The 21,187-nt window shown below is 38.1% G+C and overlaps 1 protein-coding gene across 2 annotated transcripts; it reads right to left on the bottom strand.

Moving 5' to 3' along the window:
- Positions 1 to 1,298: 1,298 nt before the first annotated feature.
- Positions 1,299 to 19,553, bottom strand: LOC106076630 (uncharacterized). Of its 2 annotated transcripts, XM_056016670.1 has the most exons (8): positions 19,351 to 19,553; positions 16,105 to 16,167; positions 13,252 to 13,427; positions 11,980 to 12,172; positions 9,506 to 9,612; positions 5,326 to 5,572; positions 4,085 to 4,102; positions 1,299 to 1,512 (listed from the first exon to the last, which is right to left on the bottom strand). In XM_056016670.1, exons 1-8 carry the CDS (start codon positions 19,376 to 19,378, stop codon positions 1,424 to 1,426), a joined length of 921 nt encoding a protein of 306 aa, XP_055872645.1. In that variant the 5' UTR covers positions 19,379 to 19,553; the 3' UTR covers positions 1,299 to 1,423. The 2 variants fall into 2 exon arrangements, with proteins under 2 accessions (XP_055872645.1, XP_055872646.1); XM_056016671.1 differs by lacking the exon at positions 19,351 to 19,553 and having other exon boundaries at positions 16,059 to 16,163.
- Between the last annotated feature and the right edge of the window lie 1,634 nt (positions 19,554 to 21,187).

The raw sequence follows: 21,187 nt of genomic DNA, 5'->3' as shown, positions 1-21,187 counted from the left end.
TCATATCCAGTACCCCCCCCCCCCCCCAGTTCGGAACCCAAGAGATTTACCTCTCAGCCAACGTGCCAACAGATAAGCCTCAGAAGACAATCTATAAAGGGGGCTAATTCAGTTTTATACAACGTGTACAAACGTTTGCCTAGACAGACAGAGTGATCTAAGCTTAGTAAAAAATAGACCGCACTCTGTGGAGAGACATGGTGAAAGATATGGACAACGAAACAGCAACGACCTCAGAAAAGCAAGCCACAAGAAAAATGGTTTCTCTACCACCCAAATTAATGAGACCTTTACTTTCTGTGTGGACGGGAAAGTCTCTCCGAAATAGGACAGTCACATGAAAAACTTCTCCAAAATATGAACCATAGTTCATAAACTATACGACACTCGTATTTGTACATCAGCAGTCAATATGATGAATTGATTATTTTGCCTATCCATACTCATAGATGGAGGCGCGGTGGTTGAGCGGTAAAGCGCTTGGCTCCCGAACCGGAGAGCGGGGTTCGAATCCTGAAGAGGACTGGGGTTTTTAATTTCGGAATCTTCGGACACCTCTGAGTCCACCCAGCTCTAATGGGTACCTGACATTAGTTAGGGAAAAGTAAAGGCGGTTGGTCGTTGTGCTGGCCACATGACACCCTCGTTAATCGTGGGCCACAGAAACAGATGACCTTTACATCATCTGCCCTAAAAACCACAAGGTCTAAAAGGGGAAATTTACTTTTTATACTCATAGATAGCTTACTTTAGAATTACACTCCCCACCATTGTGATCCCTCCCCCGTTTATTACATTAATCATTTTTCTCTTGCTAACTAAAGGGATTCTCTATTGTACGCTTCCTGTGTTCTGTTTCCCAAATCTGTAATGCGCGCTGGTCTACAGTGTCCTTAGAAACCCCTGGACCTTTACGTAACCTAACTAAACTATCTTAATAACTAATTGATTTTAATTACATACACAACTAGAGGCGTAAGACAATAAGGTCTTTTCCCAATCGGCGCAGTGGCGTATCTATGGTGTGGGAGGGAGGGTTCAAATATAAATTTCCCCCGGAGCCCCACTTGAGGTCCGAAATTGGTTTTTACATTAAATATTACTCCGATATGTTATGTCATGGTGTCGAATGTCAAATATAGGGGCCTTTAAAGAGGTCAAGCCCCCCTGCCGCCCAATTCCTAGCTACGCCACTGGTTCTACGACTTAAAGGGGCTAACATTGGAGCTCTTCATTCACACACAATTACACCAACACACAATCATTTGCTGTAAACACAAAATGCCGAGCATTATACACGATTTGATGTCAAGTTGTATTTATTCTCTTGTAATGTTTTCATCGTTCGCAACAAAAATGAACTTTGACTTCGTTCTCCCAGAGAAGTGGTACAACAGTGACGACAGCTACATGCAGACGACGTTCAGACGCACTGGGCGATGATCAGGGCAGTAATGCTGCACCAAATGGACGCTCGTTTTTCCTGCACCTCGCGGCCAGAATTGAAGGAGGCTGAGAAACAAAAGCAGTTTATAGGTGGATTTTATAGGTTGATTTTACAGGTTGATTTTATAGGTTGATTTTATGGGTTGATTTTATAGGTTGATTTTACAGGTTGATTTTATAGGTTGATTTTATGGGTTGATTTTATAGGTTGATTTTATAGGTTGATTTTATAAGTTGATTTTATAGGTTGATTTTATAGGTTGATTTTATTGGTTGATTTTATAAGTTGATTTTATAGGTTGATTTTATAGGTTGATTTTATGGGTTGATTTTATAAGTTGATTTTATAGGTTGATTTTATAGGTTGATTTTATAGGTTGATTTTATAAGTTGATTTTATAGGTTGATTTTATAGGTTGATTTTATTGGTTGATTTTATAAGTTGATTTTATAGGTTGATTTTATAGGTTGATTTTATAGGTTGATTTTATAAGTTGATTTTATAGGTTGATTTTATAGGTTGATTTTATTGGTTGATTTTATAAGTTGATTTTATAGGTTGATTTTATAAGTTGATTTTATGGGTTGATTTTATAAGTTGATTTTATAGGTTGATTTTATAGGTTGATTTTATAAGTTGATTTTATAGGTTGATTTTATAAGTTGATTTTATAGGTTGATTTTATTGGTTGATTTTATTGGTTGATTTTATTAGTTGATTTTATAGGTTGATTTTATAGGTTGATTTTATTGGTTGATTTTATAGGTTGATTTTATAGGTTGATTTTATAGGTTGATTTTATAGGTTGATTTTATAAGTTGATTTTATTGGTTGATTTTATTGGTTGATTTTATAAGTTGATTTTATAAGTTGATTTTATAGGTTGATTTTATAGGTTGATTTTATTGGTTGATTTTATAGGTTGATTTTATAGGTTGATTTTATAGGTTGATTTTATAAGTTGATTTTATAGGTTGATTTTATAGGTTGATTTTATTGGTTGATTTTATAAGTTGATTTTATAGGTTGATTTTATAGGTTGATTTTATAAGTTGATTTTATAGGTTGATTTTATAGGTTGATTTTACAAGTTGATTTTATAAGTTGATTTTATAGGTTGATTTTATAGGCTGATTGTATAAGTGGATTTTATAAGTTGATTTTATAGATTGATTTTATAGGTTGATTTTATACGTTGATTTTATATGTTGATTTTATAAGTTGATTTTATAGGTTAATTTTATAGGTTGATTTTATAGGTTGATTTTATAAGTTGATTTTATAAGTTGATTTTATATGTTTGATTTTATAGGTTGCTTTTATAGGTTGATTTTTTTTTTGACGCGGTAAACTGGTTCGTAGGGGTTGAGAAGCCAAGAACTTTGTTTTTAAACGGGGTGGGGGGGGGGATTTCACTCCAAGGTGAAGAATCCCCTGATGAAAAAATAAATTATGGCTTTTATATAGCGCTACTTTTTTGCTTATAGCATGCTCAGAGCGCTTTGGTCCAACCTTAGTTATGGACCAGTTGGGAGGGGGGGGGGTATCTAGGAGAAGGTTTTTCTATGCTTTCTTCGGGCGCTCAGTAAAGACAAGTCTGCCCGGGTCGGGTGTCGAATCTCGAGCCCCCTTCATAGGTAGCCAAGTCAAGTTCAAGCGCACTTCGCCTCTCGACCACAGGGATATTTCATTTGGGGGATCTTTGGGCGCTTCTGATTCCACCCAGCTCTAATGGATACCTGACATTAGTTGGAGAAAAATAAAGGCGGTTGGAGGTGTGCTGGCCACATGATACCCTCGTTATCCTTAGGTCACAGAACAGATGACCTTCACATGATCTGCCATATAGATCGCTCGGTCGGAATGGGGAATTTTACTTAATTAACGTACTGTGAAGACATTGAAACTTGTGATTTTGAAGAGATTTCCTTCTCCTAGGTGGGTAGCCAGCCTAGTCTAACGAGCCCCTTCTGCTTAAAGCTTGCTGGTTTAGGTGCCAGTTACTCGCATTCTCATGTTATTGAAAACAGTTCCGCCGGACTCAATATTTGAGCTAAAACTGAAGTCCAGGAGTTGAAAGGTTGTGAGAGGATATTCAAGACGCATGACATTAGGAAGAATTTTATAGGAAGTGGATTTGTTACATGCGTTATCACTTCCGGCAATGACAACCTTGCAGGTTTAATCTAGTGCAAATGCGTGTATAGAATGGAAATGGTGTCAGAGGTACAAATATGCTATGTGGAATTAACATATAGAAATATTATTAACTTTGAAGTACCATTTTTTTGTAACAAGATTAATAGTTTAATAGTTTACAAAATATTGTATTGTATTGTCCTCCTCCGGTGGTAGAACGACTATGGTTCATCTCAGAGCGAACTTCCTCATGTGGACACTCCCGTCCACAAATAGCTCAGGTTAAGGTGGCTTTTGCTTCGGTTGTAGAGGAGCTGGCCATTTTTCGGATTGTACGTTTGTCTTCCTGAGCAGAGACCCATGTACTTTCACTGTCCATAGCTTTCTTGGTCACATTACAAAATATAAGCTCACACTTACGTGTTTATTTACTACTAGAGAGTCTTAACGTCTTTACAAGGGAACTTTCCTAAAATGTACACTATAAAAACAACATACCGTCCAGCCTGTACTGTTCTGCAATAAAAGAATAGAAATAAGAAAAAAAAACATTTTAAATATATATACCTCCATTATTTAATTTCAAATATAATAAAATAATTTAAGACACATAATTAAAAATGTTGGTTCAATTCGGGTATCGAACCCGTGACACCGTCAACTGCAAGAGCTTAGGGCTTTTTTCTGATTCGGCCAGAGACGAAGGAATACTTGTACGATTACTTGGACATCTAGATCTAAGACTAGACCTAAAGTTCTGATTTAGAACTGTTAAGATCTAGTCTAGATCCACTTCAAGATCTACAATCTAGATGTTATCTATATATCAGATTTACGTAAAAAAAATATAAGAAACGTTTAGAAACTTCAAAACATTCAAAAAGCTTTCAATTTTATCAGTTATCGCATAATTACGGTAATACGGCTGACTATGTCATGTTGGCTCGAGACCTAGATATAGTCTCCAGCCAAATTTACATTTATTTTTTTTTTACTTTGAAAAATTAATATCAGAGTTTTCCCCGTGTGGCCAACGAGCTAGTAATTCTTTTCTCATCGCTATACATTAACTATTTATATTTTAAGAAAACCGTTAGAGGCGTTTTGGAGATCCGCTGATCAGGTTCCTGGATCCATGCTAAATGAAGTTCTGACTTGAATTGTAAAAATAAGTTATTACGTGTAACAAAGAGTCATTAAAAATCTTAGTTTACAAAAAGGGTAGGCCTAATTATTGTTTACAATTTTGAATGGGAAATGTATGATATATACACTTTTGTTACCTTGGCTCCATCATATCCAACAACACTCTACTGGATAAAGACATAAACAACAGGATAGCCAAGGCAATGGCCACCATGTCACGGTTGCAGAAAAGAGTCTGGGACAACATATTGCTGACTAACAATACTAAAGCCCTAGTCTATCGGACCTGTGTGTTGAGCACCTTGCTGTACGGAAGTGAAACATGGTCAACCTACTCATGGCAGGAAAAAAAAGCTGAATGTCTTCCACCTCCGATGCCTAAGGCGGATCTTTAAAATAAGGTGGCAAGATAAGATATATATATCTTGCCACCTTATTTTAAAAGGTTTTATTATATATATATATACCAACTAGTTCAATCCCAGCGAAGCACGATAATCAACATGTATTTAATAAATGTAAAGACCTCAGTTCTCTATACATTAGCTAGTTACACACATATTGTAAAAGTGTCAGTGTTTCGATCCTCTTACCAGTTTTTAACTCCACAATGAAATAAGTGGTGCTCAGAAGGTCTGTAAGGTTGTAAATATCACACCTGTAGGTCCAGCCGGCAGTCTCAGAGGTCACACTGAAACTCAAGACGGTCTTGTAGTAGCTTAGGACGCAGCCGTACTCATCCCGGACAGTGAGAATTGGATACTCCGTGATTTTGAAGTTTTTTTTACGTTGACCACTCACATCTGGCAATACCCAGTTGCCTCTCAGTGCTGGCTTGCCCTAAGGAAGTGACCACAAGTATTCGTCCATGACAAGTAGAGTAATACAAGAAAGAGCTTTCTGTCCTCCTCCATAACTCTTGTACTGCCTCTACGTGAACTGTCTTTTTACAATGCTTTTATCAATTTTCTCTGTCTGTCTGTCTGTCTGTTAAAAAGTGTTATATATATATAGATCCTGGGTATTGTTTGTATTTATGTTCTTAATGTGTGTTGTGAATTGATCTGTTCTTGTGTGTCAAAATGTCTTGGTGTCCAGGTCAGCTTGTGTGTGTGTGTGTATATATATGGTTCGTCCATCGTGGTTCGATGATTACCACTTTTGTCGTCCAGGGGGCTGAGGGCTTTGCACTGGGGTTTTGTGCCTCCTCATGTGGCTGGTGAGACCTAAGTGAGCCCGGAATGTTCGGCTGCACACTGGGCAGGTTATTATTGTTACCTTGGCTCCATCATATCCAACAACACTCTACTGGATAAAGACATAAACAACAGGATAGCCAAGGCAATGGCCACCATGTCACGGTTGCAGAAAAGAGTCTGGGACAACATATTGCTGACTAGCAGTACTAAAGCCCTAGTCTACCGGACCTCTGTGTTGAGCACCTTGCTGTACGGAAGTGAAACATGGTCAACCTACTCATGGCAGGAAAAATAGCTGAATGTCTTCCAACTCCGATGCCTAAGGCAGATCTTTAAAATAAGGTGGCAAGATAGCGTGTGTACACGTTAATTCTCCAACGCCTATTTTCGGATCAAGTTGAAACTTTTAAACAATTATTTACTCCATCTACCAAAACATAAAACAATTAAAAAAAAAAAAAAACAAATTAATCAAATAATTATTTTGATATTGAATAAGGGGAATAACTTCTACAATACTGAGATATAGGTGGCAGTGCAGAGTTATTTTCCTTAGATAAGCTTTTGTTTTCTTCTAAAGTAGGATTTTTTTTATATTTTGGATGTTTACTGGTTGAATTACTCTCCCCACCCCCTCACTTCTCTTATTCTCCGTTGTCTCGCTCCTATTTTCACTATCACCCTCTTTTCCTGTGGTACTCTCTTCATCCATCTATGTGGCATTGTCTTTCTCCCTCTCTCTTACCTTGCCTAATTGCACCACTATTCTTCTTTCCCTTCCTTATAGACTTATTCTCTCTTTCCATAACATACTGTCACCCTCCCACTCTTCTTCGGCTTAGGCTCTCTGTATCTCTTTCTCTCTGTCTGTCTCTGTCTCTGTCTCTCTGTCTGTCTCTGTCTCTCTGTCTCTCACTCTCTATCGCTTCCTTTCTCTCTCGGTCTCTTTGTCTTTCTCTTTCTCTCTCTGTCTCTCTCTGTGTCTGTCTCTCTTCTCTCTGTCTCTCTCTCTTCCTTTCTCTCTGTCTCTTTGTCTTTCTCTCTCTGTCTCTCTGTCTGTCTCTGTGTCTGTCTCTGTCTCTCTCTCTGTCTGTCTCTCACTCTCTCTCTCTGTCTCTCTATCGCTTCCGTTCTCTCTCGGTCTCTTTCTCTCTCTCTTTCTCTCTCTGTCTCTTTGTCTGTCTCTCACTCTCTCTCTGTCTCTCTATCTCTTCCTTTCTGTCTCTTTGCATTTGTCTTTCTCTCTCTGTCTCTCTGTCTGTCTCTGTGTGTGTCTCTCTCTCTCTGGCTGTCTCTCACTCTCTCTCTCTCTGTCTCTCTATCACTTCCTTTCTCTCTCGGTCTCTTTCTCTCTCTCTGTCTGTCTCTCTCTCTGTGTCTGTGTGAGTGTGTGTCTCTGTCTCTCTCTCTCTCTGTCTGTCTCTTTGTTTCTCTCTTTCTTTGTGTCTGTTTTTTTATCTTTTTTCCTCCTTTACCATTCTCTCTCCTCACACATGAAGACAGACTCTATCAATCTCTGACTGAACCCATTCTAAGTGAACCAAATATGTAAACAAAGCCTATCTAAACAAAGCATACTTTTTACAAAGCCTATCTAAACAAAGCATATTTTTACAAAGCCTATCTAAACAAAGCCTATCTAAACAAAGCATATTTTTACAAAGCCTATCTAAACAAAGCCTATCTAAACAAAGCCTATCTAAACAAAGCCTATCTAAACAAAGCCTATCTAAACAAAGCCTATCTAAACAAAGCCTATCTAAACAAAGCCTATCTAAACAAAGCCTAACTGAGAATTGCCCTCGACACAAAAATCACACCAATGCGTTCCCTGGTCATGGCCACATTGTTATATGCTTGCGAGTCTTGGACGCTGACTGCAGAGCTAGAGAGGAGGATCCTAGCAATGAAATTGAGATGCTACAGAAGGATCCTAGCAATGGAATTGGGATGCTACAGAAGGATCCTAGCAATGGAATTGAGATGCTACAGAAGGATCCTAGCAATGGAATTGAGATGCTACAGAAGGATCCTAGCAATGGAATTGGGATGCTACAGAAGGATCCTAGCAATGGAATTGAGATGCTACAGAAGGATCCTAGCAATGAAATTGAGATGCTACAGAAGGATCCTAGCAATGGAATTGGGATGCTACAGAAGGATCCTAGCAATGGAATTGGGATGCTACAGAAGGATCCTAGCAATGAAATTGGGATGCTACAGAAGGATCCTAGCAATGAAATTGAGATGCTACAGAAGGATCCTAGCAATGGAATTGGGATGCTACAGAAGGATCCTAGCAATGGAATTGAGATGCTACAGAAGGATCCTAGCAATGGAATTGAGATGCTACAGAAGGATCCTGGGAATTGTTGTGTATTTGTGTTCTTGCTGTTTGTTGTGCACTGATCTGTTCTTGTGTTTCAAAATGTCTTGGTGTCTAGGTCAGCTTGTGTGTGTGTGTGTGTGTGTGTGTTATCGTGAACTGTTTTTTTGTCATTCTTGTTCAATAAAGCCTTGGATCAAGACATGTCTTCTTATGGTGATTAATTAGGTTACTACAGGTATTACATACAAAGACCTCATCACAAACGAAGAGATTAGAGACAAGATTAGTACAGCGATGACCTGCTAACTACTGTAAAAAAAAATACGCAAACTAAATTTCTTTGGTCATATCACAAGGTCCACAAAGCTAGCAAACACCTTCCTTCAGAGAACAGTACCATTTAAAAGAAAAGGGAAAAAAAAGAAAGCGACGGTAAGATAACAGCCTGCCTATGAGGGAGATTCTGACCAAGGTAAAAAAAAAAAACAGCGAAACGGAGAAGGACGGTCAACTGATCTTGTGTGGTGCCCCAACGGTCCAACAGACTAAGAGATAAGTGAAGCTGACGGTAAACTAACAAATTATACATGAAGAGGCCAGTCTGAAAAAGTCTACCTTTATAAATCCTCTGGAAACATATAATCAAATTCTTTCTGAAAAAAAAAACTGAAGCAAGATTTTATCTGAACAAAGATTCATTAGTCTCCTTCAGTCGTAGTACGACTATGGGTGGTTCATCTCGTACACTCCTCATATGGCTGTGGAGCTCTAATTTTGGAGAGATATTCCAGTCCACATATATTGCAGGTCAAGGTGGCTTTCGCTTTGGTGGTAGAGGAGCCGGCCATTTTTCGTATGACACGCTTTTCTTCAAGAGATGAGGCCCATGTTTTCTCGCTGACCATAGCTTTCTTGGTCACCGTCTCTCTCCAACTAGTGCGGTCTAGGGCTATATCTCACCAATGGTCAGTATCGACGTTCACTGATTATAAATTCCGTTTTATCACATTTATGTAACGGAGGTGGGGGCGACCAGTTTTTCTTGAGCCAGACGCAAGTTGCCCGTAGAGCAAGATTTTTTTTGGGGGGATGCGATAGTCCTCCATCCGGCGAACAAAGATTTTATCTGAACAAAGATTACGTGAACTAATCTGAACAAGGTCGTTGTGAACAAATCCTATCTGAGCCAGGCCCCTATCTCAATACATTTTATCTGAAGAAATGAAGCTCTGAGCTTTGCCTTACCTTAAATGTGCAGGTCAGTGTGACATTTTCATCTTCTGCTACTTCAGAACTACTGTCTTCACTGTAATAGGGCGAATTGATGGCGATATCGTTCTGGATGACACTGACTAGGAAAAAAAAATAGAGATTTGAAAATAATAGTTGTAGTAGAACTGATTGGTTTATTACCTGCGTATATCCAGCGTAACAGAAGGCCATGTCCAGTGTGTGTGTTTATAGTAGCCAATGTCACGTGAGACGTGTTTGTGCTCGCTCTCTCTTTGCTGTAAGTCTTGTTGAATAAAGCCAAGATGGTGGTCATTTTAGTACATTTCTTTCATTACAAAATTTTTTCTATAAAAATATACCAAAAAATGTAACTAGTATCACACACAGGGCCGGTCCTAGCGATTGCGGGGCCCTATTCGAAACTGATTGCGCGGGGCCTAGTTTGTGTGGAAATAAGGATAATAAGTGAAAATTAAGATTTTGTATTCTTTACTTAGTTAAAAATTGCAATCTGTACTATATGAAGCTTGTAACCAATGACATTTAAATGCCAGTGACTATAAAACTAAATAAAGTATTGGAACTTCCGATTAAGATAAAATTTGCCCGATTATTACATTTTATTACATGAAAGGTGACAATGCTTTTTTTTTCTTTTATCGCGCATAGGATTGGCGTTTTCCCCAATGAATGACACCCACAAACGACAATTTTGTCTATTTTTCTGGAGATTTTTAAGAGTTTACAGGAGATTTTAGTAAATTCAGGAGATTTCCATGAGTTTTTCGTATATATTTTTGCGATTTAATAATTAAACCTTGAATTAGCGCGGGGTCTATGAAAGCGCGGGGCCCACTGCGACCGCATAGGTTGCAGTGGTCTAAGACCGGCCCTGATCACACAGCAGCTACGCCTGTTAATATGTTTTTTTTTATTATGACCGGAGTGTCTACTCTATTTTTTTAATTCTAATTAAAGGGGGGGGGGGTCTCATTTTAACGATACGCCTAGCGTACTTTTTAGCCCGTGATTGCTAGTATCTCTTAGACTAAACGGCCGGCTTTCTTTCTGTATCTCCAGTTTTCTCTCCATCCATTTCTCTCTCTCTTCTCTCTCTCCATTTTTTTCCCTCTCTCCCTCTTTGCTCTCTCTCTCTCCATTTCTCTCTCTCTCTCTTTTCTCTCTCCACTTTTTCCCCTCTCTCTTTGCTCTCTCTCTCTCCATTTCTCTCTCTCTCTCTTCTCTCTCTCCATTTTCCCTCTCTCTTTGCTCTCTCTATCCATTTTCTCTCTCTCTCTCTTCTTTGTCTCCATTTTTTCTCTCTCTTTCTCTCTGCTCTCTCCATTTCTCTCTCTCTTCTCTCTCTCCATCTTTTTCCCTCTCTCTCTCTCTTTGCTCTCTCTCTCCATTTCTCTCTCTCGTTTTTCTCTCTCTCCATTTTTTCCCCTCTCTCTCTTTGCTCTCTCTCTCTCCATTTTTCTCACTCGTTTTTCTCTCTCTCCATTTTCCCCCTCTCTCTCTCTTTGCTCTCTCTCTCTCCATTTCTCTCTCTCTCGTTTTTCTCTCTCTCGTTTCTCTCTCTCTCCATTTTTCTCTCTCTCCATTTTTCTCTCTCTCCATTTTTTGCATCATTTAATCATAAGAAAGAGTGACTAGATCTATCTTTCTAATACTACTAGGATTGCTTTTGTTTTTTTTCATTTAGACAAGAGTCTAAAAGTAAGCGGAACTGATGTAAGGTAGCTTATATTAAAAAATAAGTGCACTTAGGGAAAAAATGTTTTTGAAATACTAAATGTATGTGCCATTTCTTGTTATGCTTTATATATTGACTGCGACTTTTGCGGAAACAAATCCAAAGGTTTGATAGAATCGCGGTGATCAGGCTACGAATCTGTCCAAACCTCTTCTTAGCAAGCGCTTAGTACGTAGAAGGAACCTGTGTTTGAAATTATCTTATCTTATCTTATATAATACAGACGTTACTTCAAAAAAGAAGATGATTACGTCCTACGCGTCATGCATTTAGTCATGCATATTAACCAATGACTTAAATTCTGCCAAGTCACTGGTTTTCCTGGCTAGCTCAGGCAACCCATTCCATGCTCTAATAGCACTAGGGAAGAAGGAGTATTTGTACAAATTTGTCCTAGCATATGGGACGAGGAATGTGCCTTTATCTTTGTGTCTTTCAGAGTATTTTATTAAATTAAATGCGAATCCGTACAATAGTTTAAGAGATCTCTTGATCTATCAGTCAGTCATTCAGTGAGTAGTTACTTTAAAATTTAAATAGATTAAGTGTAAAATAATTGTTCTTACAAATAAGTCATTATGTTCAGAAAGGAGAAATAATCTTTAAAAAAAAACACCATAAAATACATATACAGATTACTTGTTTTTTAAACGTTATGGGATATTATCATTATGATTATTGTTATTTTACTACTATTATTCCGATTTACTCAATTTTCTTTGGTATTTACCTGGTGTTTCGATAGTTATAGGCTCCAAGTATGTGATTTCATCTTCGTCCTCTAGTCTATAGCCACATACATAAAGGCCGGCGTCCTCACAGCTGGGGTCGTTTATCCTTAACACTATGAGAATCCTGCTTTCACCGTTGAACTCTCTATAAACTTTGAAGGATATGTCCCAGTCACGTTCAATGGGAATGAACTGCCAACACATGGGAGATTGTTGGATCAATATAGCGAGGCGGAACGGGACAAAGCGGTGAGGCGGCCTAGGTTTTAAAGGTGCAATAGCGATAAGGCCGTCCCAGTTTGTAAAGCAACATAGACAATGAGGCGACAAAAGGAAAAAGGCAGCTCTATCAATGAAGTGACCAAGGTAGTGAAACGGGGGGCCATGATAATGATGCGGGCAATATGCTTAGGCGTCCTAGAGATAGAGAGCATCTAAGGCAATGTGCTAAGCGTCCTAGAGATAGAGAGCATCTAAGGCAATGTGCTAAGCGTCCTAGAGATAGAGAGCATCTAAGGCAATGTGCTTAGGCGTCCAAGAGATAGAGAGCATCTAAGGCAATGTGCTTAGGCGTCCAAAAGATAGAGAGCATCTAAGGCAATGTGCTTAGGCGTCCTAGAGAGAGCATCTAAGGCAATGTGCTTAGGCGTCCAAGAGATAGAGAGCATCTAAGGCAATGTGCTTAAGCGTCTTAGAGATAGAGAGCATCTAAGGCAATGTGCTTAGGCGTCCAAGAGATAGAGAGCATCTAAGGCAATGTGCTTAGGCGTCCAAGAGATAGAGAGCATCTAAGGCAATGTGCTTAGGCGTCCTAGAGATAGAGAGCATCTAAGGCAATGTGCTTAGGCGTCCAAGAGATAGAGAGCATCTAAGGCAATGTGCTTAGGCGTCCTAGAGATAGAGAACATCTAAGGCAATGTGCTTAGGCGTCCAAGAGATAGAGAGCATCTAAGGCAATTTGCTTAGGCGTCCAAGAGATAGAGAGCATCTAAGGCAATGTGCTTAGGCGTCCAAAAGATAGAGAGCATCTAAGGCAATGTGCTTAGGCGTCCTAGAGATAGAGAGCATCTAAGGCAATGTGCTTAACAAGGGGATGAGAAGGCCAAGGCAATGCAGAAGGATAACGTTTCAACGGGCTATGTATTATTCGAAACTAAGATCCAATATGTTTTTTTTTAAATCCACATATCAAAAGTTTAATTCCTTCGTTCTAAAGCTTTATTTAAAATATTTTAAAAATTAAAACGCCAGAAATACCTGGAAATACTTACGGACTTCGTTTCTTTGCCTATCGCGCTTTTAGGGGCGTACACTGCCAACATTTGGAACGTACTGTCCTTGTCTGACTTTCGTTCTAACACAACCAAAATAACATGAAAGAAGTCGTCCAGGTATTCGGAGACATTGCATGTCACATACAAGTAGTCATCCATTATCACCTTGCTGCCTGAAAGCAATGAGAGAAATTCTATGATAATATGTCTCATCTTATCTTATAAAATACAGACGTTACTTCAAAAAAGAATATGATTACGTCGTACGCGTCATGCATTCAGTCATGCATATTAACCAATGACTTAAATTCTGCCAAGTCACTGGTTTTCCTGGCTAGCTCAGGCAACCCATTCCATGCTCTAATAGCACTAGGGAAGAAAGAGTATTTGTACAAATTTGTCCTAGCATATGGGACGAGGATTGTGCCTTTATCTTTGTGTCTTTCAGAGTATTTTATTAAATTTTGTTTTTGTATTTGAAGATTATGGTTCAGGGTTTTATGTATAATTGCTACTTTACTTTTGAGTCTTCTATCCTGAAGGCTTTCTAAATTTAGTGATTTTAGTAAAGGCGTTACTCTAGTCTAATGTGAAAATTCGTTTTTATTAAACTTATAAAATACAGATGTTACTTCAAAAAAGTAGATGATTACGTCCTACGCGTGATCCTAGGTCATGAATAACTTAAGCTCTATCAATTCTTGGCTGATTCAGCCTTCAGGCAACCAATTCAATGCTCTTATAGCACTAGGGAAGAAGGAGCACTTGCACAAGCTTGCCCTACTATAAGGAACAGGATATAAATCTTTATCTTTGTGTCTTTCTGAGTATGTTTTTAGGTTTTGTATTTTGTTTTGTAAAGATTATGGTTCACTGATTTATTGATAATTGCTACTTTACTTTTAAGTAGGGGTGCACTGGATAGTACTATTTTATATCCTACCGAAACCAGACAGGGCCGGATAGTAAAATATGATATCCGGTCGGAGCCGAAGCCGGAAATCTAAATGTCTTGAAAATAAGTCATGTTACTGAACATTTTGCAAAACTGCTAAATATTATACCTGTAGTCCTCTTAATCTTTTTTACTTTTATATACCTTACTGTACTCCGTTACTGATGGATGAATTTATTATGAATTTATTAACCCTTAAAGTGCTGAACGGTTTTACAATGAGTACACACAAAATGGAATTACACTTCTGATGTTTATAGGCTAAAATTCAACACGCGTTTTAAGGGTTAACAGATAGGCCTATCACAAACTAATTAGTGTAACATGTGTGTGTGTGTATGTGGAAGAGGCCACCATATGTAAAAGGGGGGGGGGATGGTCAATGTAAAATATGTAAATCTCTCAAAAGTAAAGTGCAATCTGGCATGTATAGTGGGTAGATTTACGTGTTCATGTATTTTAGACCATCATATAGTTCAGTGATTTACGCTGAAAATTTTGATTAAAGTGAGGAAGATTTACACAACACGTCGATCTCACTCTCTCGCCCTAAAGCCCATCCTTTTCCAGAATCAAGATTTGGTCAAGACGTCCGGGGACGAGTTTGGGTGCAGTGGATGACCAGAGACTTTCTGTGTGTCCTGTCCTGCTCTAGAGTGCGCTTTATAATATTCCAATGATAGGCTTTTACATCTAGACTTGCAAGTCGATGTGCACAATTTTCCGGAACATTTATTTTTAAAACTCTTCAAGGAATGTGGTAATACCAGAAGACGTTAAGTCCGATCGCGATAAATATTTTCTCGTTTTATAGCTAAATTTATATTGTTACGTTCTCTCCTAATCAGGCCTTCTGTAAACACTGCTAAACACAACACAACACATCAAGAGATTGACAACAAGGCTCCAAATAATCTGGTACTTTAATAATGGTCAATTAAAACAGCCAATATGACACAATTGGCAACACAATAAACAACTACTACTGTACATCACCGTACAAAACTCTACTGTCTCTATTTCTTCCTGGACGAGTACATAACACTTGAGGACTCGACCAGGACCGACTTCTTAGCCAGACTAACAGTCCCGGTCTCCTCCGTGTCCTGTCTTGAACTGCCCCCTTTCTTACACACTGTGTCTCTGGTCCACGCAGGCTTCCGATCTGGTCATATTTGCGTGTAATCGTACTACTGTCCCTTGTCCATCGCCTGAGTTCACGTGTGTCAAGTGAACCTACAGTTAACCCTTTCGCGCCGCCAATAGGGTTATAACAATATATATATATTTACTTTCAAAAATTAGAACGGTCAAACTACAGTTTTCCCAGTGTGGACAACTATCTAGTAATTCATATCTCACAGATATACGTCCACTGTTGATAAGAATACAAAGCCTATACTCACGATCCTTTTATTTGTGCATACAAAACTTGCCCATGGCCTACGTACTGCTAGCCTCCCTCTGTAACACATCTTATCAGGGCCACCTTAGGCATAGGCAAACTAGGCAGGCCCCCACCCCAGAATCTACCAGTGGTAGGGTCTACTGCTAAGCCTGCCACTGTCTGTAACACATCTTAATAGGGCCGACCTTAGGCCTAGGCAAACTAGGCAGCCCCCACCCTCACCCTTGGATCCGCCAGTGGTAGGGTCTACTGCTAAGCCTGCCTCTGTAATACATCTCATCAGAGGCGGTCTTAGACAAAGGCAAACTAGGTCGCCCCTTCCCGGATCCGCTAGTGGTTAGATTTAACTGGGGTTAGGGTTTGGGTTTGGAAAAAAATCGCCCCCCCCCCCCCTTTCCAACTCAAAAATTCTGGATCCGCTCGTGGGTATAGTCTATTTACCTGGAGTTAGTCAAGGAACAATATACACACAGGTATAGTGATTTACCTATAGTGAACATCGGAACAAGTAATAGAATGGCGCTCTTCATCATAGATGTATATGTGTATTCTGAAAGAGAAGTCAAATATATAAGGCTCATTATACATTAGGATTGACACGCTATAATAGCTTAAGAAGTTTACCTAAGTTGTGATTATAAGAAGAACTCAAGTACAGGTCGATGCAGTCTGGACAATAACAAGAAAAATATAAAAAAAATACTTTCTTTTAAACGACAATCTTATCTTATCTTATATAATAAAGATATCACTTCAAAAAAGAAGATGATTACCTCCTACGCGTTATGCATCTATTCATGCATGTTAACCAGTGACTTAAGCTCTGCCAAGTCAATGTTTTTCCCTGGCTGACTCAGGCAACCCATTCCATGCTCTAATGCCTAATTATACAACATACAGTATTTTTTGTCTTCTCTAAACACTAGTAAGATTTTTAACTCTTTATGTCCGTAAATATTTGTCCACATTCTGACAGCATTAGTTCTTTGTCACATTTGTACATTGTACCCTGTTAGGATTAAACTTCAGTAACATTTTTGTTGGTAATATAAAAAAGCTTACTTATAGGAGAATGCATTCACTTTTTATATAACACAAATTGAAGTTTATAAAACCAAACATTATAATTTTTCAAAGTGTAAAAAAGAATAAATTTAAATTTGTCTAGAGGACTAGAAAATATTTAGCTTATATGAACTACGAGCCTTCAGGTATTTCCACAAATAGACATTATTATATTCAAGATAGATGTTCAAGAAAATGTAGCAGCTATTTACATTCAATAAACCAAAAGTAGGCTTAATTCCTTTACCGACAATATACAGCGACTATCAAATTTCTAGGGAAATCATGAGATCAGTTTTCAAAAGGTTTAGATAATAGTGAACAAATAGATGCTATCTTACTAGATTTTTCTAAGGCTTTTGACAAAGTCCACCACCATAGTTTGCTTAAAAAATTAAAATATTTCGGCATTAATGGTTCACTGCATCAGTGGATTAAAGATTTTCTGATAGGGAGAGAACAAACTGTAATAATAAATGGCTCTAAATCAACACCGATAACAGTAAATTCAGGTGTACCTCAAGGAACAGTCTTGGGTCCACTACTATTTTTAATTTACATAAATGATTTACCAAATTGCATTAGTTCAGGAACAAAAGTCAGATTATTTGCAGACGATTGCATAATATATAGAACAATAAAAACAACACAGGACACAGATATTTTACAAAGAGAATTAGATGAATTACAGAAATGGGAATCAAATTGGAGCATGTCTTTCCACCCAGAAAAATGTCAGTTGTTAAGAGTAACAAAAAAACTAAAACAAATTAATTCCACTTATCTTATTCATGGCAAACCAGTAACACAGACTAAAAACGCAAAATACCTAGGTGTTATAATAAATGAAAAACTGTCATGGAATCCACATATTGATGAAACTACAAAAAAAATCAAACAAAGCATTAGGATTTATTAAAAGAAATTTCTATAAATCAAATAAGAACATAAAACTAAAATGTTATTTAACCTTGGTTAGGCCAATAATAGAATATGCATCCTCCGTTTGGGACCCCTCAACTCAAGAAAACATTAAAAAACTGGAACAGACACAAAATAGAGCAGTGAGATTCATAACAAACGAATATTCACATTTAACTAGAGTAACACCTTTAGTAAAATCACTAAATTTAGAAAGCCTTCAGGACAGAAGGCTCAAAAGTAAAGTAGCAATCATACATAAAACACTGAACCATAATCTTCAAATACAAAAACAAAATTTAATAAAATACTCTGAAAGACACAAAGATAAAGGCACATTCCTCGTCCCATATGCTAGGACAAATTTGTACAAACACTCCTTCTTCCCTAGTGCTATTAGAGCATGGAATGGGTTGCCTGAGCTAGCCAGGAAAACCAGTGACTTGGCTGAATTTAAGTCATTGGTTAATATGCATGACTAAATGCATGACGCGTAGGACGTAATCATCTTCTTTTTTGAAGTAACGTCTGTATTATATAAGATAAGATAAATCTACTTCCACCTAGGTTTCACCCACCCATCTAGAAGTTTCCACGAAGGTACGACTTAGAGGTTTTGTGAGTCGGTTTCTTTTGAACTGTCGTTTCTGAAAACTCTTTCCCAACCTTTACTATAGCATGGCTAGTAGACTTATATTAGCGACGCACCTTAGGCGTCAGAATTTGAACGTCATTTTATAACAGAAGTTTAGTTAGTTGGCGTTCTGTCTACACAAGGATTCAAGGATACCATCGTGAAGCGACGGATGGCTGCCTGGCCGTGCGGTTTGCGCGCTGGACTATCATTCGGACTTATCGATGGTCCCAGGCTCAAACCCTGAGGAACATCCGAAACATGTAAAAACATTTTACTAACAAAACAGAGACTTGACAGTGACTCATTCTACATTTAATTATTCATTAACTTTTTTTTTTACTTGTGGTCTTTTCGTGTTTCATCTTATGACTTTTCTTGTGTTTAATTAATTAACAAACTCAACGATTTGCAACCCCCGAATATTTAATAATCAGAGAACAAAAACAAACAGAAAAAAATACCCAAATATTGAAAAGCTATGTTCTAAGGATCTAAGCCATATGAAATCTATCTATCTATCAATCTATCTATCTATCAATCTATCTATCTATCTATCTATCTATCTATCTATCTATATCTATCTATATCTATCTGTCTATCTATCTATATCTGTCTATCTATATCAATCAATCTATCTATCTATCTATCTCCATCTATTTATCTATCTCTCTATCTATTATCTATCTATCTATATCTATCTATCCATCCATTCATCTATCTTTCTATCTATATATATATCTATCTTTTCATCTATCTATCTATCTATCTATCTATCAATCTATCTATCTATCTATATCTATCTGTCTATCTATCTATATTCTATATCTGTCTATCTATATCAATCAATCTATCTATCTATCTCCATCTATTTATCTATCTCTCTATCTATTATCTATCTATCTATATCTATCTATCCATCCATTCATCTATCTTTCTATCTATATATCTATCTATCTTTTCATCTATCTATCTATCTATCTATCTATCTATCTATCTATCTATCTATCTATCTATCTATCTCTCTGTATGTCGATTTGTCTATCTCTTTTTTTCTTTCTTTAAATTCTTTCTTTCTTTCTATTCTAATTCTATATTGAAGTGTATTCTTACCCATTGAGGCCAATGACTTGACGTCCATGTTAACTATCAATTCTGTTGGATATTAAAACATTTAGGGAGTAGGCTGTCAATGTTTTAAACATAGTTGCCACGTATATAAAGTGAACCAGCTAACTTGATCTAGTTCACGTCTCAAAAGCAGCAATCATTTAAAGAACAACTTGATGTAGTATATAGTGCATCCATGAGTTCAACTTTCAGTGTTCTATTTCCGGTGGTTCGTCTTTTTGTATGTGTTTACATTTGGCAATTACAGAATATAAAAAAAACTTGAGATTCGAATAAATTAATAATAACAGATACAGATATAGACTAATATAGATATAGATATACTGCAGTATTCTTTTAATTAGGAACTATTTATTTCCCAGATTACTGACAAAAGGTTAAAAAAACAAATCTTTTTATTGTCTATGATAATAGTAAATAAGGCAATGTCTTTGATTCTTAAGATTAAGAATGAGTGCGGTGTTTCGTATGGCTATGCGAAGCCAGTCCTTACATGAACATTTTTCCACATATGATACAGCCAGTGCCGTTTTCTGCTGAGGTCTATTTACACTTTGTTGTCGAATTCTGCGCCTGTTTTCAAAAAACTTTTTCTTTGGGTCTCAAATATGGGTCTTGTGGCTTTTGAGACAGCTCTCCAACTGTCTCTTTCTTTCTTTGTAAAATGTTTTACATATTTCGGATTTTCCTTCAGAGTTGAAGATAATCTACTTCCTAGTCCAAACCTCCCGCAGAACGACATGGGGTGGGGGGGAGCGGGCAGGGTTTGAACCCAGGACCATCGATAAGTCCGAACGACAGTCCAGCGCGCAAACCGCACGGCCAAGCAGCCATTCCCCATTCAGGGGGCCATCTGCTACCAACTACTTTCCTTTATTCTAGTGGAGGACGAAATAGCGCCTGAGTGTATCTTTCTGGCGCTTACCGTTTATCAGAGCTACCATTATTAATGACTATTCTGATGTGTATCATGGATGTGCTCTTTTCACCCACTAGCAACAACCCTTGTAATCCACTCCTGCCTGCCAGATGTTTAGGTATTAAAATAATGTGTGTTAACTCTTTGCCGTACTTACTTCTGATGACTATCTCCGTGCTTCCTCCAAAGTACCCAGAATTATAAGTTCTGAAAATAATGTATAGTCCTTATAATATGTATAGTGGACAAGTCAAATAAGTTCATATCTATCTTCCACCAGGATATCCCAGGCCAATTCAAAGTGACAGTCGAATGTGAAGACATCACAGGGCCTATTCTGCGTGACAGTGGAATGTGAAGACATCCCAGGGCCTATTCTGCGTGACAGTGGAATGCGAAGACATCCCCAGGCCAATTCTGCGTGACATTGGAATGTGAGGACATCCATCCCCAGGCCAATTCTGCGTGACATCGGAATGTGAGGACATCCATCCCCAGGCCAATTCTGCGTGACATTGGAATGTGAGGACATCCATCCCCAGGCCAATTCTGCGTGACATCGGAATGTGAGGACATCCATCCCCAGGCCAATTCTGTGTGACATTGGAATGTGAGGACATCCATCCCCAGGCCAATTCTGCGTGACATCGGAATATGAGGACATCCATCTCCAGGCCAATTCTGCGTGACAAAGGAATATAAAATAAGTTATTGTATCGCTTGTAATCCTCAACGTTACGCCTATGTGGAAACGTTCATTAATAAGGCGTGTCTTCCAAGTCCGAGGAATGCAGTACTTCCTGTGGTTACGCAGCCCCAGCGACGACCTACATACTTTGTCACACACAGCGCAGACATAACCATTTTTTTACGGTGGTCGATTTAGATTCTCTTTACACC

Source organism: Biomphalaria glabrata, chromosome 18 (genome assembly GCF_947242115.1).
Source record: "Biomphalaria glabrata chromosome 18, xgBioGlab47.1, whole genome shotgun sequence".
In the NCBI taxonomy this organism is placed as follows: domain Eukaryota; kingdom Metazoa; phylum Mollusca; class Gastropoda; family Planorbidae; genus Biomphalaria; species Biomphalaria glabrata.
The sequence above is the reverse complement of the archived record's forward strand: the minus strand, read 5'-3'. Positions and strand labels throughout refer to the sequence as shown.